Source organism: Aythya ferina (assembly GCF_964211825.1).
Source record: "Aythya ferina genome assembly, chromosome: 29".
NCBI lineage: Eukaryota > Metazoa > Chordata > Aves > Anseriformes > Anatidae > Aythya > Aythya ferina.
In genome coordinates, this window is record NC_140326.1 from 660,091 (window position 1) to 682,960 (window position 22,870).

Sequence of the window (22,870 nt, forward strand, 5' to 3'; positions counted from 1 at the left end):
TTTCTGACCCACTGTAGAATCCTTGTATTCAAATTTCTTTAGAAAAAAAAAAAAAAAAAGCCTGCTTGTATGATGATGTTCTAAAGCCTTGATGTTCTCTGACTCTTAAATTCTGGTAAAAAAGGATCCTTATAAATCTCATTAGTAATCACCGGTACCATTTCTGTATTTTGGCAGTGTCTGTTGTTCTCCTAGCCCCTTTATTCAGAAGGCAGAATCCACTTCCCTTACTAGAAATCTCTGTACACGATAATACATTTCTCAGGAGGATGTCCTAAGATCTACTTAGACATGCTCATGTGATAATTCAACACTAACAGTCCTAGTATTCTGTCTAGTAATGTGTTTTTTTCCCCACAAAAACAAACAAACAAAATGTAGAACATTTTAAAGTAGAATGTTCTTCCCTTATACCAGGTCTTCCCTCCATTTAAACTGATTCCAAAGAAAATTACTCTTATTCCACACAACATGGTGCAAGTGAGTATTATTTCTTCTGAGCAAACGATAATTTTTTGCTTCCTTTCCCCCTCAGTATTGGTGCGCTTAATGTTGGTGAAAAGAGCTTGATTAAACTAGGAGTAAAGGCTCTGAATCCTATTACCAGTCTTATTCCCAAATCCTGGCTTGTGGTAATCCGGTGGTGGCCGGACCTCTCTTTATCAGCAGTTAAGTGGATCAAGGTAGACAGTAAATTCTAGAGCCCTTCTGTGTTGGCTTTTATAATGAGCTTCATTGATCCAGCTAGCTGCTTCTGGCATGTGTGTCCTGAAGCAGGAGAGCTGAGTCGCTGCAGGCACAGCAAGCGTGGTCCTGAAGCTTGGCCACTTCTGTGACTGGTCCGTTTGGCCAGCCTAAAGGGCATATGAAGGTGGGTTTCCACGTGGAACGCTGATAGTTTGAAGTGAAGTGGCATGTTCAGGTGGGGGGGCAAAGAACAGGCAACTAGAGACAGAAATTAGTGAGTCTAGATGCTGTGGTTTAGAGAATTAGCGTGTGTTTGTTTTCTTAGTGAACATCTTGTGTATTATTTAAATACACTTCAGGTGATGTCAGAAGGTGGTCCCCAGCCGCAGTCCAGCATCCACTTCTCTGTCACTAACTCCTCTGTTGCTGAGGTTAACCAGCTTGGACAAGTCACAGCAAGGACAGTAGGAACAACCACGATACAGGGCGCTATTCGGGTGGTTAGTGAAGACACAGGAGGAGTTGCTGTTTTTTCACAGGTATCTTTCCATTATATTCTTCAGTCTTTCTTCCTTTACCTTTTTCTTAGAAAGAATGGTAATGGTTTCTCAGATGTTTTAATTACGTTGGTTGCTCTGATATGGAAAATCTGACCTTGGAAAAAACTTCCACTAATATTTGTAGTGTGGCAGTAAAAGGAAGCGGCTAACTTCTTTCCTATTGTAAACAAGAGATGAGGCCACCACAAGTTGGATGGGAAGCTTTCTCCAGGCATTTTTTTTTTTTTTGCTTTCTGGCGCCCCCAGTGGGATATCGTTAAAGGCGCTGTTTAGTCCATGAGACAAGCCAACAGGATCAAAGATCTTTAAAAGACATCTTAATGTGTCGGGGTTGTCAGCAGTTACCACCACTGGAGAGTTGACAGTTTCTGTAGATGACGAGGCAGCATGGCGATCTTACTGCCCACTTGGAGGCTCCACGAGACGTGCGAGCTGAACCTTCCCTGCCTGGCAAAGAAGTTAAGCCCTTAACCAGATATGGACAGTTTGTTTCAGAAGTCAAGCTACAGGCCACTTGCAGGCTGCTCAGTTCAGTTTGATGTCTCAAAGCTTAATTGTTGTTTTCTTTTGCAGGATCAAGTGGAATTAGAAGTAGTTCAGTTAAAAGCAGTGAGAATTCACGTACCTGCTACAAGACTTATAACAGGCACCGAGGTACGTATTGTAGCTGATACTGGAGACTTCTGGTGGCCAAAAGTTGAGGGGGATTCTTATCCTAATAGGGTAGGTCTAAACCCTGAGGTAGGTGTTGATCTGAGTGCAGGAATCAATAAAAAGAATGTCAGTGTTCTAGTTTGGTAAGCCTAATGTGCTAAAGAAAAGTAGCACAACTAGATTAAAGAGAAGCAACAGCTTTGTCCGGATGTTTGGGCTGGTTGTTTACCTACTGCAAGGAATTCAAGTCTTGTAATCAGCACTTAACCGAAGTTAGGATCTGGGAAACAACTGTGTGTGAGGTCAACAGAGCTGTACCATGGGGCTAGTGAGGAGGAGCTTAGAGTGCCGAGTCACAGATGCCTGAAGGAGTGGTTTTAGTTGTGTTTTAGCTTACAAATGCAGGGTATGTACTTTCTGAAATTCCTTTTTCAGAAATGTGGAGGGCTGTCACATGCCTTGGGTGCTTTAAAAATGAATGAGAAAGATTCTGAAGGGAGATTTTGGCAGTCAGTAAGGAATGCATTTTCAAAAAGTGAATTTCTTAGCTGCTACGGAATATCTGGATATGTTCAGATAGAAAACGTTGTTTAGAGGCAGCTTGCCACTCCCCCCCCCCCCCCCCCCCCGTTTCCCTGGAGATACAAGGGCTGGTTTCAGATCTTGAAATATATATTCAGCAGATTCTTGGTGGGAAGAGGGTGTGATCTTTTCATTGAGGTTAGTGTTTTAAGCAAGGGACAGGAGGGCTTGTGTTGTATTTTAAAGGACTGCAGAGAATATACTACTGATAATAAATTCCTGGTGTGTGTGTCATACATGATTCCCCTTCCATTCCCAATTTTAGGGGGTTGTGTTCAATTTCTAATGGCATAGCTGACCTCACATTTCTATGGTGACAGTATTCTTCCTTTCCAGATGCCAGTCTTTGTTGTGGGGCTTAACAACATGCTGACTCCATTTTCCTTCAGTAATGCTAACCCAGAACTGAGATTTCAGTGGTCAGTGAGCAAAAGAGATGTTCTAGACCTTCTTCCTCGACACACAAAGGTATGGAGAAAGCCACAAGAATGGGTTTAAGATCTGGTGCTGTTGCTGAATGCATCAGAAGATTTTTCAGAACATTTCACGTACAACTTTTGAACTTGTAGTAATGTCACTGTAATTTGTTTTTTTTTTTTTTTTTTTTTTTTATTTTACTTATTACATATGTGTGGTCCAGATTGAGCTGGTTGAGGCTGTGCCATTAGAAACTTCTGTATGTCCTATGAAAAGCAGCTAAGTCTGAACAGTTGAAATCACATCTGTGATAAGAGATCTTGTCATTAGGAACAGAATCTAAAAGAAAAGCAATCTTTTCTGTTTTTACACATCTCCTTTTTCATTTTGTAATCTCCGTACTAAAACTAGCCCTTTAGTCTAAAGACTGGCTGATACGTGTTGACATCTGTGCCCTCTCTCTAACAGGTTTCCATCCAGCTCCAGTCAGACAATAATGTTGCCATGGTTGTGCACACAAAATCAGCAGGTAGAACCAGTATTAAGGTGATGGTGCGGTGTCTGAATGCATCTGCTGGGCAGTTTGAAGGAAACGTGACTGAACTATCAGATGAAGTGCAAATCCTGGTAAGTGTTGCTGGTGCAGCTTGTTGTAGAAGTAGGTGTATTTTGAGAGGAAGAAACCTGTGGGCAGTATGCATGAACAGATGCATCAATAAAAGGTTCCTTTGGGGTGTACACATTGGGCGTAGCTGCACAGAGAGGTTTACACCTCCTTTTGTTTGTTTTATTCTGATGACCAATAGTGGTTTTCCTTCACTGTTAACTTCCAGCTGTCATTAATCCATTTTAAAAAACAACAGCTCTATTTAATAATTTCTTTTTGTTCTGCCTGTAGGTATTTGATAAGCTGTCGCTATTCTCTCCCTCGTTTTCCACTGAGCAAATTTTAATGTCCACGAATTCTCAACTCAGGCTGTACACAAACAGGTAGACAAAAGAAAATCCAGGCTGCAGAGACAGCTTACAACATATTTCACTCCTTTCAGTGCATAAAACTGCCTGTTAGCTTATTTTTCCCGTCCCAAGATATTCAGCAGAGATTTGCGTACTTCCTGCTGCAAGAATGAGAATTTGAGGCATGCTCAGTTTCAAGTTACTGTCTAAAAAGACTGTATTAAGTGCAGTTCACCACAGAGCAGAAAATGGAAGTCAGATTTTAAAGGGATAGCGCTGTACGGGTGAAACATTCCCCACTGGCATTGACAGATAGGGCAACGTGATTAATCTGAGAAAATGAACTCCTGTGTACCTACAAAAACAGATCTTGGGGCTCAGGCAGTGTCTGCTTATACAGATTTTTGGTTTTTGCTGATAGGTTTACACTGTATGTTTCTGGAGGCTTCTGGGTTACTCCACAGCCTGCAGATGTATTTTGGAGTGACTGTAGAGCAGGGCTGCATCTCCCCCTTACACGCAGTCAGACAAATCTCTTCCAGAGTAACGCGCCTTCGTGGTGCTCAGGCTGTCAGCACGAAGCTGAAGTGCACATTTAATGCCGTCCCCGATCTCCTGCTATTGTTGAACCTGCCAGTCAGTAATTTAGTGTGATATTGAACTAGAAGAACTTAGATATGTTTCTTGTTGTTTTAGTGAAACAAACTCCCAGCCTATCCAAGTCTAACAGTCCTTTTTCACTTTTGTTCTTGGGTAAGGGAAGGGGCTGCATTTGTGAGCTTTCAGATCTTGCAGTGTCACCCCAACTCTTCTGTCCTTGAGGAGCATGACCAAGGTGTCCTGAGAGCTGGACCCATCACAGGCATTGCAGTGTTGGAAGTGACTTCTCTAGAGCTCTTTGGAGCCAATCAGACAATCATAACGGGCATCCAGGTAAGATTTCAGGCATAAACCAGAGTTTTTGTATGGAAGCAACTAGTAGCAGCACTTTATTTCTCAATCCACTGAAAACAAATTGATGGAGAGAGGTTGTGTTTTGTGATTCTTTTCATCAGTGCCATTGTGTCTTAGGTGTAAAAGGAAAGATTGAATTTTCAACCCTGTAAATGGGTCAGGGTTCTTACTCAAATCTTAGTATACCAGTCTGTAGAATGGAAAAAGTTATTAATATATCTCACACTGAAGAATTATTTGTTGTATGGAAAGTCTCACAGCAGTATAAAATGTTTTGTTTGCAGCTTCCTTACGTTTATTTGAAGCTATACCAACCTGCTTGACATAAATCCATTGTGTGCTTTATCAGTTTGGGAGCAACTGTAGGTCCTTTGACAGGACTTTTCCAAGACAAATCCAAGAGCTTCAGAAAATGATGCTCTGGCTGAGGAGATGGCTGTCATCCCTCTGAGTCAGGAGCAGTCATAGAAGAGTAAGACAGAAAGGGAGTGTGCTGTGCCGCAGGCAATCACATTACCTGTTGAAAAAGTACCGTGACAGCAAACAGTAAGCTACGAAGGACTCTCCAAGGGACAAATACCAAGACTTAGCTTGACTTCAATTTTTTTCCAGGTTGCACCCATTTCCTATTTAAGGATAAACATTAGTCCCAAAATCTACACAGCTGGTGGCATGCCCTTGGCTACATTTCCCCTGGGGATGTCTTTTACCATTACAGTTGAGTTCTACAACAGCATTGGGGAGAAGTTCCATGCCCAGAATGCCCAGCTGCACTTATCTGTGAACAGGTACAGCCTTGAGAGCACTGGCACATGGTAGGGACACGAGAACTCAGATGACCTCTCTTATATCGCAAAAAATAACAGAAATGTCAAGTTTCATCTTAAACCTGACATCCATTTGAAAACAGCTGTCCAGAACTGGGAGCTGTTTCACTGAGTCACTGATACTGCAGTAACGTGAGGGTTTCCATACCGGAAACACACAGCTTTAGATGGATGCAATTTATCACTTTCCCCTTGCTTAGGAAATCTTTCTTTTCAGAGATGACTTGCTACTCATTAGACCTGCAAATAAGAATCACACATACAATGCTCAGGCTGTGAACAGAGGAGTGACGCTCTTGACTGTGCAGGACGAGAGGCACCCAGGCGTGGCTGACTACATCCCAGTGCCTGTGGAACCCGCCATCAAGCCAGATCTCTCAAAGGCTGTGGCAGTAGGAGATGTAATCTGTTTCAGCTCACCCCTTGTAAACCAAGAAGGTTTGTACGCGTTTTTCTGTAGCCTCTGACCAGGCTGTTAAGCAGGGCGACTTGTCATGTGGTCTCAGTCGATTTCAGAAGCTGAGCAAAACCAGGCTGACTGTGTTTTCATGGGAGAACTCTAAAAATTGTGAAACCTCAAAACTGTTTCAGGATGGGGTGCCTCGCCTGAGAATGGGAATGGAGCTGGTGCTCTGGGATGGTGGCAGGTGTCCACGTGCACAGGAATTCCTGAGCCTTAGGCTCCATGCCTCCGTGACTCCTATTCATAGGAAGGCTCACTTTGTTACCTTTTCAGAGTTCAAGTGCGGGCCCAATTTTAATGTCTTTTACACTGAGACAAAAAGAGTATTTTTCCCTCATTTTCCCCAACTTCAGAGCGGCTGTTTCATTGCTATTCAAGAGGACAGGCTGCTCAGGGGAATTTACTGGTACTTAAACAAAGCATTCCTTAACTGCTTTAAAAGACTCCGTGCATAATGGAGTGACAGTCCTGCCTCTACAGTTTTATTACTGACTAATCAGAGCTACATGGTAAATTAAGTCTTTGATAGCATTTTTAGAATAAAAGGTAACCGGGGGGCCTCCCAGGGAATGCAAAAAATGTTCTCCCCATTCTGTGCAATCTCAGTTGAGCATTCTCTTTACTTGCTGAACCCCAAAATTAACCTTCTGGTTTATGGTCCCAATTTACTCGAGTAAATATGATTTATGAGCTCTCTGTCCTGGAGAATAAGCAGATGCTATTTCAGTGTATTTCCCTGGGAAATGCAGGGAAGGGCTTCACCCGGGATATGTTAACATTCAGGAAGATTCATTGTAGGAGGCCTAAAAAGAGAAGACCTGTGTGTTTCAGCATGCTATAGGAACTCTCTAATCATGCATGGGAAAAGATACGTGATGTTTATTGCCAGGGTGTTAAATGAATCCTCCTCATCGGAGGCCCCTCGGTGGTCTCCCACCCTTTTCAGTGGACACCATTCAGCAGATCCCAGCTTGTACCTCGTTTATAGGTGCCTCAGGGATGTGGCGTATTTCCCCCAGTGATATGCTGGACATAGACAGCGTGAGCGGAGCAGCGTTAGTGAGGAACACGGGAACAGCTACGATCTACCACGATATCCCAGGCACAGGGAAAACATACAGAGAGGTATTTGTCACAGCATGAGGGGAGAAGACCAGCTTGCCACTGTGTACCAGGACTGGATATTTATTTATCACAGAATCACAGCATTTCTAGGTTGGAAGAGACCTCAAGATCATCGAGTCCAACCTCTGACCTAACGCTAGCAGTCCCCACTAAACCATATCCCTACGCTCTACATCTAAACGTCTTTTAAAGACTTCCAGGGATGGGGACTCCACAAAAGAAAACCAATGTCAGCTTTTCTCTCTGAATGCTTTGCTTCTCAGAACGCTCAGTCCATACGTAGGTAGGCGGTGTTAGCACAGGGATTGAAACTCTCACAGCAGAGGGGTGCAGAGCCTTTACTCTGACTTGCCGGCTGCCTGCTGGTGGCTTGCAGCTCAGTTCCTAGGTGTGAACAAAAAATGTTTGCAAGTGAAAGGCCAGTTCAAAACAAAACAGGGAGGGCTTGGTTCTCATTCACATTAAAGGTGTTTTACAGCACTCCTGTTAGTGTAAATGAGACTAAGCTTTAATGACAATTATCCAGTTAAGCAAGTTTTGTAGAATAGCAGAAGAAAAATGAAGCAGTAAATTTCCCTGCCGTCTGTATGAATCAATGTTTTGGGCACAGCAGTGCACTTTTCTTAATATTACAGGTAGTTGTCAATGGTTCTTCAAATCTAAGTTTCCAGATTGGTCAAAAAAACTATTTAACAAATGCTCCTGATTCTTCTGCATTCCACGTTCCCGTCACCACAAGCAGTGGAAGAGAAACCCTCAGAGGTAAAGACCCGTGTTTGTAAATTCCTCTTTCCTGGTTCATGCTGACCTTTTCTGCAGTAAAACGTTTACACTATGGACACGAACATGTTCTTAGTCCATAGCAGTAGGAACTGAATCACAATTTATTTTAGTCATCTACGTGCTTTAGCAAAACAGTGGATTTTTGGTCTTTGAAACACTGAATTGCATGAACTACAACCCGCCCACAGTAGGTACAAGACTATGGGCTACTGGTGGGAAGTAAGTTTCTGCTTAGGAAATGTGAATGACAACCACAGGCTGACAGCCAGGCCGCTCAGTGCGTTAGGGAGCGTTGTGTCTTGTTTTGCTGAAGGGTCATGCACTGGAAAGAAGCTCACTGACTTGTTTCTGCTCTTCTCCCTTAGGCCCCTGCAGCCCAACTCAGCTCAGCGCGATCACAAATCGGCTTCTGCCGGAGTCTTACTTGACATGTGGAGTTGGGTTCAGCAACACCGTGCTGGACGTTTCGGCTGGGGAGGTCTTCCTTGTGCAGTCAGGATTCAACATCCAAAAAGGTAGGTGTGACCTTTTACCTCTTCGTGCTTTGGGTTTCATTCTGGTGATATTTTTTCCATTTCAAACGCAAGCTCTGATTTGTTTATTCTGTTCTGAATCCTGTCTTGAATTTAGGTCTTTATGCCTGTGTGATCACAGCTAAACCCCAGCCCAATGAAGTCCTCCTGGCTCTGAGCTTGGCTGATGCTTCTGTATACGTGACCGTTTCTCACAGCAGTGACCAGAGGAAGGGGGATGCGCAACGAATCCTTGTTCCTTTCCTCCCTGCCTTCTACCTTTACCAGTCAGAATTGGTTTTTAGTATCACACAGCTAACTGGTGTGCTACAAGTGCTGGGAGTTGAAAAAGTATTAGAGAAGCTGGAGGTACGTGAAATGCTTCTTTTTTTGTCCCCATTGCTGGGAAGGGGAATAAACCCCTCTACAAGGGTGTTGGGAGAAATGTGGGCTTGAATATACCAAGTTCCTTCTGAGCAATTGAAGGGAATGACAACACGGACTCCAAGATAGTCAAGAACTAGAGACTGGTTGTATGGGGTGATTCTGCATTTTGCCTCCATCTGACAGCCGTGTAGAGAAGTGAGGCAACAAAGATCACCCACACGACCGTCACTCCCTGTTCCATGACTGCGTAGAACATCAGTATGTGCAGTCACACGGCATTCAGGAGCCCTGCTCCCTTTCATCTTCAAGCATCTCTGTCTGTCTGTCCCAAAAGGTTCAGCCCAGTTTTCTGGCTCTAAGCATGATGCCTCCGGAGCGTTCCCCCTTTTTTTTGTTTCTACAAGCCAAATCGTGCGCATCGAGCAATTAATCATTTTTTGCAAACATTGCAACAGGCATGGTGCAACTATTATAATTGTAGCAAACGCAATGAGCAAAATAAGCACCCCTTTTCCATCTTTTCCAGTCAGCTTCTTCTTAGGAAAGCTGTTTTCCATCTTTTATAAACTTTCATCCGCCGGCAGTGTCGTGCAGGAAGGCACTGCTTGAAAAGCTTTTCTTTTGGTAGAGGATAATTACTAGCTGTTCACGATCTCATTACAAAATTCTAGAGGACACCAGGATTTTACCATGCAGACGCTAAAAAGCATCAATACTCATCAATACTACACCTTACACAGGAAAAACTATAGTGTTTTTTCTATCCCTTTTCCCCTGGAAAATCCTTGCTTGTCTGGGAGACAAGGCAGAATGTAACATCCTTCTTCTTTTCTACATCTGCCTGATTTAAATTGAAAGCTTTGTAGGGTGGAACCCATTAAGAACTGTGTCACATCAGTAGTGAAACAAAAAATCAAAGATTATTATGCCAAAGCCTCAACTGTAGGTCCCAGAAATGACGGTATAATTATTTTTAGAGACAACCATAGCGGTAACTCAGCATGACATGGGAGACTTTAAAAACAGCAAGCCTGATCTAAACCAACAGAAAAGCCAGGAATACAGGCTGGAGACTGTTCTTAATGCACCATATTTTGTTCCTACCCATCCACCCAAAGCATGACGTTTTGCATTTCATACTAACATTCTGAAGACATGAAAGGATTCTTCAATTTGATGTTCATGTGCTGTGTCAGAGCAGTACTCTGACTGCTTGGACAGATGTCATGTCCACCTTTTGCTCATCTTCCCACCTTCACTTTATTCTCCTTAACTATCCTCCTGCTCATTTCAAAAAAATAAGAAGTCCCTGGGGCTGTTTTTATTGGTAGCATTATTTCAGCAGGAGGATAGCTACAAATATTATTCAGCAGGAAGAGAGCTACAAGTACGGTTTGTGGGATTTGAACTCCACCTTGGATTTCTCTTATGTACTAAGAGTGACTGCTCACAAATCATTGCAGTAATACTTGATGTTCACATACAACTTCTCATCTTCAGAGCACTTCAAAATTTCCCAGAAACTCCTCAAAATACGGGAGAGGAAGGAAGAGGTACGGGCAAAAGCCTTTTTTTAGCATTGTTCCTAACATAAATAAATCATCATTATTCCTCTTCTGCTTTGTAACTTAGGAAGAATGTTGTAGTCATCAGATTTGACTGAAGTGCTAAATTGACAATAATGTTTTCAGCAAAAAAAAATAAGAAATACTCCTCCCCTTCCATACAGACAGTTCTCTTCAGAAGTTATGTTCACACCTTTTAGTTCAAAACCAGGGAAACTTGTGACATTAGCATAATGCTCTGGGAAATTAATTTATGTATCAAAATAAAGGTCCTTTTGATTGTAGAAAGTTTTCATGACAAAAAAGTCATATTTCAAGGCAATAAAACATTGCAGAACATAACCATGAATCTTAGAAATTTTAAAGGATTTTTTTTTAGGATAAACCAATGAGTTAGGATAATGGTTTAGGATAAACCTGATGAGTTACCTCACCCTTCAAATTGGAATAGTTGGCTTTTATAGCGGAAGGGAAGCTCTTATGAACTTGTTGGCCCATGTTGGATAGGAAAATGAAGAGAACTTTTAGTGACTTGCCGTAGAGCTTACTTCTGATCATGTAACGGGAAGAATCTTTCTCAACACGTGAGACCAACTAAAATATTCTGCCCACTTAACATCTCAAACAACGGCATTACAGGAGTCCAGTGCCCACACATCTGACATGTACTTTAAAGAGTACTTCCAGGCTATTGGCACTCAAGTGCAGTTACTGGTCTGGGAGCTCTTTCTGATGAACCACGTGCAGGCAATGTCCCCTTCTGGCTGTGCTCTCAGCTCTGAGCACACCCAGGGAGCACACCCATGCAAGACCTTTTAGGCAAACAATTTCAGGTGACTGTCATTTTTGCCTGGATGTGTCAGGCTTGTGAACGTTTTTCATTATCACCATAAAAATGTGGGTGAAGTGAAACAAAACCTAACATTTTACTTAATGAGAAACAAATACAAAATTGTAACGAATAAAATACTCTGTTTCTTAGATATTCCCTTGAACATGCAATCCAGCCCTTACGCTTGAAAGCAGGACTTGTTTTTAACATGCTTTCTAAGGCAAAGAGTTCTGTAACACAGCAATTTATAACTATTTTGAAACACAGACATTAAACGAGTTCTTCTGATGTCAATTATTATGTAGTTAGATTCCTCTTGTGTTGACAACATTTCTATAATGGCTGACAAAATATGGAATGATGTTAGCATACAGAGGAATAGGGAATACATTTTCAGATGAAACGTTACACATATTCCAGAAAAAAATCCATGGAAATCAAATGGAAATCTTTCTGGGAAGACTGTATAAGTCCATACTCTTCTTTTATGCAATTTTAGTATGGTGGAAATAAAGAAGTGTAATATATGAAATTAGTTTAAAAGCTTAGAAAAAAAATAAAGTGAAATAACATACATGTTATTAATGAATAACTACAGAAAAAGCTGTATAATTACATGTTAATTAAATTTTCTCCTTATTGTATCTGCAATACCTCAAAATTACATTTCCTTTCTGTGTATTCTTCTAGCAAAATATCCTTTCTTATCTGGTTATTTAGGACTTTTTAATTTTTCTGTTCTCGAAGTACGAGCTGCTTCTTGCATTTGCAGCTTTTCCCTTATCTCTGCCTCAAGGTTGGCAATAATTTCATTTGGGATTCCACCCACTGCAGACTTCTGATCTTCAACAGTGAAATCAGCCACAGCACCTGCCTCAAGGGGCTCTGCCTCTGGACAGGGTTCTTCCAGGTGACCTTGATCAGCTCCCTTGGGTTCCATCTCTGCAGCTGTTGGCAATAGTAACAGTGATGCACAGCTCTCTGAAGGCACACCTTCTTCCAGTAAAGGAGGGAAGGGGGTAACTGCAGGTGGGGCAAGTACAATCACACACACATTACTTATCACAAATTCTCTAGGACTGTGGAAGAGATGTTCATACCATTTATAGGGTTTAAATAAGCTGATATTCAAGTACTCAATGATTGCTTTGGCTTGCTCCATGCTGAAGACATCCATGTCACCACTTCTTTCTGAATCAGTTTCTCCTATTCCAGCCATTGCTTTTCCAAGGTCCTTTATTTTATCTCTTAAGGTCATACATTTGTCATGGAGATTCTCCAACAGGAAGTTCAATAGAATCCTGAGAGCTGCACAAGACTGAAGTTCTTTTCTTTAGCCCACCAAAGTCTGGCAGTATAATAATCTAAGACAATATCTTCCTTCAAGGATGTCTTTAATTGTTTAAGATTCAGGAATTCCTCCAGCCTTTTTTCACAGAATCACAGAATCACAGAATTTTCTAGGTTGGAAGAGACCTCAAGGTCATCGAGTCCAACCTCCAACCTAACGCTAACAGCCCTCCACTAAACCATATCCCTAAGCTGTACATCTAAGCGTCTTTTGAAGACTTCCAGGGATGGTGACTCCACCACTTCCCTGGGCAGCCTGTTCCAATGCCTCACAACCCTTTCTGTAAAGAAGTTCTTCCTAACATCTAACCTAAAACTCCCCTGGCTCAACTTAAGCCCATTCCCCCTCGTCCTGTCACCACGCACGTGGGAGAACAGGCCAACCCCCACCTCTCTACAGCCTCCTTTAAGGTATCTGTAAAGAGCAATAAGGTCACCCCTGAGCCTCCTCTTCTCCAGGCTGAACAAGCCCAGCTCCCTCAGCCGCTCCTCGTAGGACTTGTTCTCCAGGCCCCTCACCAGCTTCGTCGCCCTTCTCTGCACCCGCTCAAGCACCTCCATGTCCTTCTTGTAGCGAGGGGCCCAAAACTGAACACAGTACTCGAGGTGCGGCCTCACCAGAGCCGAGTACAGGGGGACGATCACCTCCCTAGCCCTGCTGGTCACGCTGTTCCTAATACAAGCCAGGATGCCGTTGGCCTTCTTGGCCACCTGAGCACACTGCTGGCTCATATTCAGCCGACTGTCCACCATCACTCCCAGGTCCTTCTCTGCCTGGCAGCTTTCCAACCATTCCTCTCCCAGCCTGTAGCTCTGCTTGGGGTTATTGCGCCCCAGGTGCAGGACCCGGCACTTGGCCTTGTTAAACTTCATGCAGTTGACCTCAGCCCATCGGTGCAGCCTATCCAGATCCTCCTGCAGAGCTTTCCTACCCTCAAGCAGATCGACACACGCACCTAACTTGGTGTCATCTGCGAACTTACTGAGGGTGCACTCGATGCCCTCGTCCAGATCATCGATGAAGATATTAAAGAGGACCGGCCCCAGCACCGAGCCCTGGGGGACGCCACTAGTGACTGGCCTCCAACTGGACTTGGCTCCATTCACCACGACTCTTTGGGCCCGGCTATCCAGCCAGTTTCTAACCCAACGAAGCGTGCGCCAGTCCAAGCCAAGAGCAGCCAGTTTCTTGAGCCAGTTTCTTTTTGAACTCCTTCTACATTTTATTCTGACAAAGCAGTCATTTGGGAAGGAGAAAGAAACGTCTGATGAATGATCTTCCGTCCACCTCCTGCATCCTGATCCTGGTCTTCTGCCCCGGTGGGCTGCCAGCCTCCACCTCCGCCATGGTGCCCGGGCTTGGCGTCGCCATCGTGCAGGGAATGGGGCAGGCCCCAAATCTCCTCCTGTGTGGCCCTGGTGCCTGTTCTCACCCTGCTGGGCACCTCGGAGTCATAACCTCAGCAGCAGCCACATCCCCACTGGGTGCTGCCTCCCCCACTTGTTCCCAAATCTTTACATCGCATACAGCTGAGCCCGTCGAGAGGACCCCTTATTTTTGCAAAAACTCCTATAGTAGCTTTTTCTTAAACGGCTCATACCTTACACCCCTTTTTATTAACAGTTGCGTTAATAATTTCACTCCAGCCTCTTCTGCTGCTGCAAGCTCAGCTCCCGTTGTGAATGCCCAGCCGCTCACCTGCCCTTCAGGCCATGTCCTGGGGTCAAAGCTGGGATCTGGCTGTGAGCTTCGTGCAGCCAGGTGCCCTCTGGGTGTTCGTGCGGCGCTGCTCTGCCCCAGTCACAGCGGGGGCACCACGTGAAGGGATCGAGGCCCCCAGTTCGGTGCAGAACCGGAGCCCCCCAGGGTCGGGCACTGCCGAGCCGCTGGGCCAGCTGCACGTGCTGCACGTGGCTTGTGGGCCCAACGCGGCCTCCTGATTGGTGCGTTCCCAATGATCACGCGTGGCTCTATTGGCCCGTCCGAGCCCGGCAGCCCCTTCCGATTGGTTGCCACCTCCTCCTGTTCTGCCTGGTTACCGCCAGTGCCCCCCCAGCCATCAGCTCCAGCTGATCGCCGGTCACCCAGGGGTAACCCGGTGGGGCCACTGGGGAGCAACTGCGGGCTGGGTGCTGTGCTCAGGGGGTTGCGTGGGGTGGGTCTGCGTCACCCACACGGCCGTGACTCCGTGTTCCATGGCTGCGTAGACCATCAGTGTATCAGTCACACGGCGTTTAGTCACGCTGCTGGCTCTCATCTTTAAGCCTCTCTGTCTGTCTGTCCCCAAAGGTTCAGCCCAGCTGTCCTGCTCTAACCGTGATGTCTCCGGAGCGTTCTCTCAGCGTGCCCGGGCTCGTCTCCTACGTGGTCAGCGTGGTCAACTTCACCTCTCTCCAGCAGATGCCAGCACCGGCCTTTGTCACCGTGTCTTGTGCTCTCACCGGCCAAAGGGCAGCGGTAGCAGTGAGAGCTCTCGGCGGGGACTGTGCGCCCGGTGAGCACCGTTAGGGGAAGGGAAGCTTCTCCTGGGAAGCTGTTGCAAGCCGGGAGCTGCCCGTGTGCGGCACTCACCCTGTCCTTCACACCGCAGGTCACTGCAGAGACGTGGGAATTCATCACCAGCTAGCGAGCTCTTACCACGTCCTTCTCTTCACTCTCTTTGCTGTTTCAGCACTGACAGCTGCTATGTTCCTGGGTGAGTGATTTGTAACTCGAGAGGTCACACCTAGATGAAGCAGAGATGCGTGCTTCCCTCACTGTGATTTAGGGCCAGTTCCATGTCCCTGCCTTTCACAGCACAGCACTCTTCGGGAGCTTTAGGAAACTGAAGTCATTCTAGAAAAGATGTGACAGCAATTGTTTGTCTTGAGCAGTCCTCCCTTCAGTTACTGGGGATCTGAACCTCAGCCAGAGGCAGGAGGCAACAAGGAAGGAAACCTTCCACTTGTGACTGCAGCCCCTGCAGCTGCAGGCAGTGTAATGTGATAGAATCCAGGAGGATGGGGGGAAGCAGCACTTTGAGGAAGAGCTGCCAGAGTTGGGGGAAAAAACAAACTGTTAAGTTCAATGCAGGCAGCCCGTGCTCCAGTTAGAGCACAGCCTAACTGGGGGCAGCTGTCCTTGAAAGCAGCCAGTGGCTGACCCACAGGAGTCAGCAGTGGGATCTGGGCCCAGGAAAAGCTTCCAGGTGCAGCCCAGGGAGGGGTTTGAGCAGGACCCCACCTTCACGGGTTCAGAAATGGCAGCCCAAGTCCCTGCTGCTGACCATAGGGGGCTCAGAATCTAACCAGGGTGCTGGTTCTCTGCAGCCTACAACGCGTTCCTGACCAGGCTGCAAACGGTGCCTGTTGTGTATATGCCTACCACTGCTGTACCTCACACAGGTAAGTTTTTTTTTTTTTTTCCCCTCTATTTTGGCACTTTCTAGTCTTATTTCCCACACACATGCCAGGCTAGCATCCTGGGTTCATGGCGCAGTGCAGCTCAGTGAGTTCATCACCACTTTACACACAAACACCCCCAAAATTCACCACTGAGGGTGAGCTCCAAGAACATGGGGCCTTTGGAGGGGTCTGAAGAACATCCCCTCCTCTGTGAAGAGCCAGGAACACTGGAGTTCTGAACGCAGCCTCCCTTTGTTTCCTTTTTTGCAGGATATTCCTACCCTGGCAGCTCCCAGCACGAAAGGACTCAGCTGGGGCTCTGGAGCGTGCAGAGGTGAATCCTTACCAGGGAGATCCCCACTGCAAGCAGGGATGGGTTGTTTCCAACCTGAATGAAAGGAATTGTTTAATTCACCCTGTTTTCTGCTGATCTGAGCCTTGGAGGTTAAGTACCCGTGCTCTCCTGACATTTAACTGCACGGTGAGGGCCGGGCCAGGTTAGCTTTTGGGACTAACGGCAGGCCCACCAGCCACGTTCCCTCTCATGTGCTCTGTAACTGCTCGTAACCCCCATTCTTTACCAGTCCCAGTTCAAATCAACGCTCAAGACAGCAAACGCATTAAAGGCAGACCAGTTGGTGTGTATTTTATCCAAAATTTATTGAAGCAAGATGGGCGGGGCTACAGGGACAGCATGACAGTCACATTCCTGGCTGGCCTTCCCGGGCAGCATGCTCAGGTCACACCTTGGCGTCTCGTTCTGTGGTCACCTCTCCTCCCGGCGAGCTGCGCGGCCATCCGTGCGCCGTGTCCCAGCCACCCCAGCTCCCCCCGCTTAGTGCTGCTTTCGCCTGAAGGAGCATCCTGGGGGCAGAGCAGAGCGGTGAGAGCCGGGAGCTTCTGAAACCCCTCAAACCAACACCCACACCGCGCTTCTTGGCAGAAATTCCTCCATTTCACCACAGAAACACACCTCCCTGCTCCTCTACCGCCGAAGAAAAGCCCCGTAAGGCCCAAGCCGTTTTTTAACCCAGCAATTAACCGCTACGTGCCGCCCCCCCCGGGGCTCGGTGCCCCCCACGCACCTTCTGTGAGCCTCGCCTTGCCGCCGGTGGGCTGGCACAGCACGGTGGAGCAGCCGACACACAGCACGACGGTCTGCGCGTGGCTGAACACCGTGGTGATCTTGTAGCACCCTGCGGGCAGAGCACGGGGAGGGGGCGGCGTTGAGGCGCGGGGCGGCACCGGGAGGGAACCGGGCCCCGCGCCCCCCCCGCCCGCTCCCCGAGGCGCCTACCGGGGCACTTGACGTCCATGAAGTAGGAGTTGGGGCTCTGCACCAGGCGCTTCTTCTTGTGCTTCCTCTTCTCCTCCTCGGGGGACGGGTGCAGCAGGTCCTTGGCCAGCTGCGGGCGGGAACAGCCGCGCTCAGCCCCGCCGCCACCGGGCCCCGCCGCCCCCCGCCGCCATCTTGCGCCCCCGCCGCCGAGGAGATGGCGGCGGCCGCGGCTCCCCCCGGCCCTCCCCGCTCCCCTCCTCCTCCCCTGGCCACCCCCAGCCCAGCGGAGCCCGGTCCCGGCCCCGCAGCCCGCGGCGGGGCGGCGAGGCCCGGGCCCGGGGGCGCGGCGCACTCACGGGCATGGTGGCGTGCGGGCGGCCGCGGCCGGAAAGGGGCCAAACCGGAAGCGAGCGCCGCTATATCCGCCGCGGGGTTCCCCGCACGGGCGGAAGCGAGGCGCGGCGCCATCTTGAGAAGGTCGCTGGGCGGGCGGGGGGCGGCCATCTTGGGAAGGGCGGGGCGCACCTCCCCGGCGAAGGGGCGGGGCGCCGCGACAAGGAGGGCGTGGCTACGAGAAGGGGGCGTGGACTTGGGTTAGCCCCGCCTCTCCGGGCCGGGCCGGGCCCCGTGGCGGGCGGGGGGCAGAGCGGCCCGGCGGGCGGGGGCCATGGCCAAGGCGTACGACCACCTCTACAAACTGCTGCTCATCGGAGACAGCGGCGTGGGCAAGACCTGCCTCATCATCCGCTTCGCCGAGGACAACTTCACCAGCACCTACATCTCCACCATCGGTGCGTCCCCGCCGCCACCGGGACCCCCCGCGACCCCCCCACCGGGACCGGGCCCCCTGCACCCCCCCTCACCGGGACCGACCCCCCTAAAGCCCCCCCACCGGGACCGGGTCCCCTGAAACCTCCTTACCGGGACCGACCCCCTCTGGAACCCCCCCGCCGGGACCGGCCCCCCTAAACCCCCCCCCCACCGGGACCGGGTCCCCTACACCCCCCCGTACCGGGACCGGGTCCCCTGCACCCCCCCTTACCGGGACCGGGTCCCCTGCACCCCCCCTTACCGGGACCGACCCCTTCTGGAACCCCCCCACCGGGACCGCCCCCCCCCGCACCCCCAGAACTTCCCCACCGGGACCGGACCTCCCCCTCCTCCCCCTCTCCCTTCCCCCCCCACCCCCCCAACACCGGGACCCCCCCCCCACCCCCCCCCGCCCCTCCCCGCCCCCCCCCGCCGCTCTTTGCCTCGCCCGATCCGGCTCGGATCCGGCCCGCGCCGTTTTGCAATCCCGGAGCGGCCCCGGGACCCCCCCTCCGGGAGCTGCGAGCGGGGCTGAGCCCCGGGGGGGCCTCCGCGGGGCCTCCTGCCCTGGGGGAACGGCACCGGGACCCCCCGGGACCGGGTCCTGGCCACCCCCGGGGGTCCATGGCAGAACCGCTGCGGGCAGGGCTCGGCCGCCCCCACACCGAAAAGGACGAGGGGGGGGCGCTGATGGCGGCCGTGTTCCGGGTCTGCCGCCAGGCCAGGACCCGGGGCCCTTCTCCTCCTCCTCCTCCTCCTCCTCCTCCTGCTTCTCCTCTTCCTCCCGGCCCTGCCTTCAAAGCCATTTCCTGAGCCGGCGGCAGCTGCCCCGTCCCGCCAGCAACTCCGTAAACTCCATAAAAACTCCATAAAAACTCCACCAACTCCATAAAAACTTCACCAACTCCACCAAACTCCATCAACTCCGGCTGCCGGCCGCTGGCACCCGCACCCACCAACCATGCTGAGCACCGGCGGGCAGCAGCGTGGGCGCTGGGGGGGCTGGGGGAGGCAGCCCGGCTGGGGGGGGCTCCTGGCAGCCTGTGGGGTTGGGTTAACCCCCAGCCGGGCAGCCCCCCGGTGCTCGGGGCGCTGTGATGCCGTCCCACGGGAATGCCTCGTCCCAATCCTGGGGGGCTTGGGGGTGCCCCCCCTGCCTGCTCCCACCCGGTTTTGCCCCCCCGGGGCTGTTTGTGGCCGGGCAGCTCCTCGCCCCGCAGCCGGGTCCCCGCTCCCACCGGCCTCCCCTTCCCCTCCCAGGCATCGACTTCAAAATCCGGACGGTGGAAATCGATGGGAAGAAGATCAAGCTGCAGGTCTGGTGAGTTTGGGGGGCGCGGGGGCACCCCCTGGCCCTCAGCACCGCCAGGACACCCTCACACCCCCCCTCTGCTCCCTCGCAGGGACACGGCGGGGCAGGAGCGCTTCAAAACCATCACGACAGCCTATTACCGCGGGGCCGTGGTACGGCGGGGGGGACGTGGGGGGGACCCCGGGGGGCTGGGGCAGCCCCCGGGTGGTGTCGGGTCCCTGCCGGGCTGACCGCGCCGTCCTCGCAGGGCATCATCCTGGTGTACGACATCACGGATGAGAAATCCTTCGAGAACATCCAGAACTGGATGAAGAGCATCAAGGAGGTGGGGGCACGGTGGGGCTGGGGCTGTGAAGGGGCTGGGGTGGGTGGGTGGGTGGGTGAAGCTGCCACGTTCTCTGTCCCCCCCCCCAAAGAATGCGTCTGCTGGCGTCGAGCGGCTCCTCATCGGCAACAAGTGCGACATGGAGAGCAAGCGCAAAGTGCAGCGGGACGCCGCCGAGAAGGTAGGGTGGGGGCACGAGCCCCCCCGGCTGTGGGGCAGGGGCATGGGGCCGTGTCCCCCCTTCCCACGCGGCGTCCCCTCGTCCTCCAGCTGGCCAAGGAGCACGGGATCCGCTTCTTCGAGACCAGCGCCAAGTCCAGCGTGAACGTGGAGGAGGTGAGAGGCACAGGGGGGCCGCTGCCCCCCATGGTGGGGGTGGTGTCGGGGGGGTCCCTGTGCGGGGGGCAGCCCCCGCTGACCCCCCCTCTCTCCCCATAGGCCTTCAGCACGCTGGCGCGGGACATCCTGCAGAAATCAACCCGAAAAGCGGTGAGTGGGCTGGGGGCGGGGGGCTGAGCTGGGGGCGCCCCCTTCCAGCCCCCCCCTGACCCCGTGTCCCCCTCCAACCCCTCCCCGTACTCTTGCAGGTCCCGAGCACCGCCGCCACGGCCGGCTCGCTGCCGGAGCCCAGCGCCCCGCGGCGGGGCAGCTCCAGGTGCCGGCTGCTGTAGGGCCGCCACCGCCCCGGGGCAGCGCGGGCGCCTCTCCGGGAGCCGGGGGGGGGCTGCAGCGGGGGCGACCCCGCACCAGGTGCCATAAACCCGGCCTGTGCCTTGCCCCCGGCTCCGCTCCGTGTCTGGGGGATGGGGGGGGGGGGACAGGGGGGAGCGGGGGGGGGACGCGGACACGCGTGGGCACGCCAGTGGGACGGGAAGCCCCGCCCCTTGGCGCTAAGCCACGCCCCTTTGGCCAAAACCGTGCCCCTCGGCGCCAAGCTGCGCTCCTTGGATGGAGGCCACGCCCCCCCGACGAAAGCCACGCCCCTTCGGTTAACGCCACGCCCCTTGGCGCCAAGCCGCGCTGCTTGGAGCGAGGCCACGCCCATCGGCGCTAAGCCACGCCCCTTTGTGCCGAGCCCGCGCCCCTTGGCGCCAAACCGCATTCCTTGGCTCGAGGCCACGCCCGTTGGTTCGGAGCCACGCCCCCTTGCACGAGCCACACCCGAACCCCGCCCGTACGCGGAGGCCACGCCCCCTCATCCCCAAGCCACGCCTCCCGCAGAGAACCCGCGCCCCTGGCAGGAGACCACGCCCCTCGCCGAGAGAAGCCACGCCCCTCTCACTAACCCCGCCCCTCGCAGTAACCTCGCCCCCTCGGCGGCCCCGCCCCGCTCCCGGCACCCCCCGCGCCCCGCGATGGCGCCGCGGTGCCGGTTCCGGTAGCGCCATGGGCCCGGTGGGGCCGCGGGGCTGGGCGCTGCTGGCGGCGCTGGGAGCGCTGGGGCTCGGCCTGCGGTGAGCGGGGGCTGGGGGGGCACCGGGACCGGGACCGGGACCGGGGGGGGTCGGTCAGGCTCCGGGCCCGGCCCTGACGCTCCCCCCGCGCTCTCCCCGCAGGGCGGCGGCGGCGATGGCGGCGGGCGAGGAGCGGCGCTCGGGTGGGTGCGGGGCGGGGCTGGGACCGGCACCGGGACCGGGGCTTGGGGCTGGAACCGGAGGCTGGGGACCGGGACCAGGGGCTGGGACTGGGGCTGGGACTGGGCCCGGGGGCTGGGGACCGGGGCTTGGGACCGGGACCGGGGCACGGAACTGGGGGCTGGGGCTGAGGCTGGGGCTGGAACCGGGACCGGGACCGGGAGTGGGGACCAGGGCTTGGGGCTGGGACCAGAGGACCAGGACCGGGGGATGGGGACTGGGGTTTGGGACTGGGACCAGTGGACCGGACTGGGGGCTGGGGCTGGAACCGGGACCAGGGCTGGGGACCGGGACAGGGGGATGGGGCTGGGAACAGAGGATCGGGACCAGGACCAGGGGCTGGAACCGGGACTGTGACCGGGGGATGGGGACCAGGGCTTGGGCACGGGGCTGGGATCGGTGGACTGGGACTGGGGGCTGGGGATGAGGCTGGGGCTGGAACTGGGACTAGGGCTGGGACCAGGACTCAGGGCCGGGACCAGAGGACCGGGACCAGGACTGGAACCAGGGCTCGGGGCTGGGGACCGGGACCGGTTCCCGACCCATGCTCAGCGCCCACACCGTGCCCGCAGCGAGCTCCACGCCGAGCACGCCGTGCTGGCAGCTGGAGGACTTCGTGGTGGCGCAGGAGTGCGGCCGCTGCTCCAGCTTCCAGGCGGTGAGTGACCCCGCAGGGGCTGCCCCCCCCAGCCCCCTGGTACCGGCACCGTCCCCGTGCCCACCGCCCGGCCTCATGGCTCCTCGCCCCGACCCCTCTCGCTTGCAGAAGACGGTCCCGGAGTGTGGCCCCACCGGCTTCGTGGAGCGCATCAGCTGCACCGCCTCCAAGCGGGACGAGTTCAAGAGGTGGGCGAGGGGCCGGGGGCCGTGGCGGGGCCGCGTTGGGGCCATTCTCCCTTGGGAATCGCGCCCCTGCCCTCCCCCCCTCCTCCTTTTTTTTTTTTTTCTCCTTCTTCTCCCCCTCCCCGCAGCTGCCGCTCGGCGGTGCTGGAGGCGCACGTCTTCTGGAGGTTCGTGGGCACCATGATGTGCGTGGCGGCCGTCTTCGCCGTGCTGGTGGTGTGCCGGCAGCGCGTGCTGGACAGGAAGGCGCTGGAGAAGGTGCGCAAGCAGATCGAGTCCATCTAGCGCCCGCGGGGCACCGGGCACGGCGGCGGCACCCACACCGCGGGGACTCGGCTCCGTTCCCGAAGCAGCCGGGAGGAGGAAGAGGAGGAGGAGGAGGAAGGAGCACCCGCGGGCCCCCCGCCCCGCTCTGCCATGCCCCTGTGGATGCTGCGGCCCAGCGGGGGCTGCCCGGTGCCCCGTGGGGTCCCGGTGGCGATTTGGGCTGTGCGGGGAGCCCGGTGCCCTGGTGGCGTGCAATAAAGCCCAGTTGTTATCACCCCAGTGCTGCCGGTGTTTGTCCTCCTGGGGCTGGGCCGTGCCTCCCGGTCGTGCCCCGCTGCCCCCGGGGGTGCCCCTTCCTCGC

General features: G+C 52.8%; 3 protein-coding genes and 1 pseudogene across 5 annotated transcripts in view; 2 read left to right on the top strand and 2 right to left on the bottom strand.

Moving 5' to 3' along the window:
- NUP210L (nucleoporin 210 like) overlaps positions 1-16,684 on the top strand; it is a 31,767-nt gene extending 15,083 nt beyond the window's left edge. Inside the window, exons 24-40 of one of the 2 annotated variants that reach the window (XM_084500394.1) lie at positions 418-480; positions 1,047-1,226; positions 1,821-1,901; positions 2,820-2,951; positions 3,369-3,527; positions 3,799-3,890; positions 4,616-4,790; positions 5,424-5,599; positions 5,856-6,076; positions 7,090-7,226; positions 7,862-7,988; positions 8,375-8,524; positions 8,640-8,890; positions 14,946-15,150; positions 15,247-15,351; positions 15,965-16,039; positions 16,310-16,684. In XM_084500394.1, coding sequence (XP_084356520.1) covers positions 418-480; positions 1,047-1,226; positions 1,821-1,901; positions 2,820-2,951; positions 3,369-3,527; positions 3,799-3,890; positions 4,616-4,790; positions 5,424-5,599; positions 5,856-6,076; positions 7,090-7,226; positions 7,862-7,988; positions 8,375-8,524; positions 8,640-8,890; positions 14,946-15,150; positions 15,247-15,351; positions 15,965-16,039; positions 16,310-16,377 — 2,397 coding nt within the window. In that variant the 3' untranslated portion in view covers positions 16,378-16,684. Of the gene's footprint in view, positions 1-417; positions 481-1,046; positions 1,227-1,820; positions 1,902-2,819; positions 2,952-3,368; positions 3,528-3,798; positions 3,891-4,615; positions 4,791-5,423; positions 5,600-5,855; positions 6,077-7,089; positions 7,227-7,861; positions 7,989-8,374; positions 8,525-8,639; positions 8,895-14,945; positions 15,151-15,246; positions 15,352-15,964; positions 16,040-16,309 lie in introns of those variants that run through there. The other variant, XR_014686216.1, reaches the window with a different exon arrangement.
- LOC311424825 lies at positions 11,376-14,913 on the bottom strand (annotated as a pseudogene). Its single transcript, XR_014698959.1, has 4 exons — positions 14,741-14,913; positions 14,355-14,570; positions 13,856-14,089; positions 11,376-12,731 (listed from the first exon to the last, which is right to left on the bottom strand). The product of XR_014698959.1 is annotated as an uncharacterized misc_RNA (transcript).
- On the bottom strand, positions 16,681-17,844 carry RPS27 (ribosomal protein S27). The gene is made up of 4 exons (XM_084500402.1): positions 17,675-17,844; positions 17,337-17,445; positions 17,125-17,235; positions 16,681-16,903 (listed from the first exon to the last, which is right to left on the bottom strand). Exons 1-4 carry the CDS (start codon positions 17,678-17,680, stop codon positions 16,875-16,877), a joined length of 255 nt encoding a protein of 84 aa, XP_084356528.1. The 5' UTR covers positions 17,681-17,844; the 3' UTR covers positions 16,681-16,874.
- A 105-nt stretch (positions 17,845-17,949) lies between these two features.
- LOC311424899 (ras-related protein Rab-13-like) lies at positions 17,950-22,783 on the top strand. The gene is made up of 12 exons (XM_084500401.1): positions 17,950-18,109; positions 19,389-19,449; positions 19,532-19,592; positions 19,688-19,765; positions 19,857-19,946; positions 20,036-20,101; positions 20,204-20,254; positions 20,353-20,420; positions 21,322-21,362; positions 21,972-22,057; positions 22,166-22,245; positions 22,371-22,783. The coding sequence occupies exons 1-12, from the start codon at positions 17,986-17,988 to the stop codon at positions 22,525-22,527; spliced, it is 963 nt and encodes a 320-aa protein (XP_084356527.1). The 5' UTR covers positions 17,950-17,985; the 3' UTR covers positions 22,528-22,783.
- Positions 22,784-22,870: the final 87 nt, after the last annotated feature.

What these genes read in the sequence shown, in the direction of transcription:
- RPS27 (XM_084500402.1), bottom strand. An exon ending in CATGGACGTCAAGTGCCCCG is followed by an intron (nt 17,236 to 17,336) that starts GTAGGCGCCTCG and finishes CTCTGCCCGCAG; the next exon opens with GGTGCTACAAGATCACCACG. An exon ending in CAAGGCGAGGCTCACAGAAG is followed by an intron (nt 16,904 to 17,124) that starts GTGCGTGGGGGG and finishes CTCTGCCCCCAG; the next exon opens with GATGCTCCTTCAGGCGAAAG.
- LOC311424899 (XM_084500401.1), top strand. Translation starts at nt 17,986, where the DNA reads ATGGCCAAGGCGTACGACCACCTCTACAAACTGCTGCTCATCGGAGAC. An exon ending in AGCGGGACGCCGCCGAGAAG is followed by an intron (nt 19,947 to 20,035) that starts GTAGGGTGGGGG and finishes CTCGTCCTCCAG; the next exon opens with CTGGCCAAGGAGCACGGGAT. An exon ending in AGAAATCAACCCGAAAAGCG is followed by an intron (nt 20,255 to 20,352) that starts GTGAGTGGGCTG and finishes GTACTCTTGCAG; the next exon opens with GTCCCGAGCACCGCCGCCAC.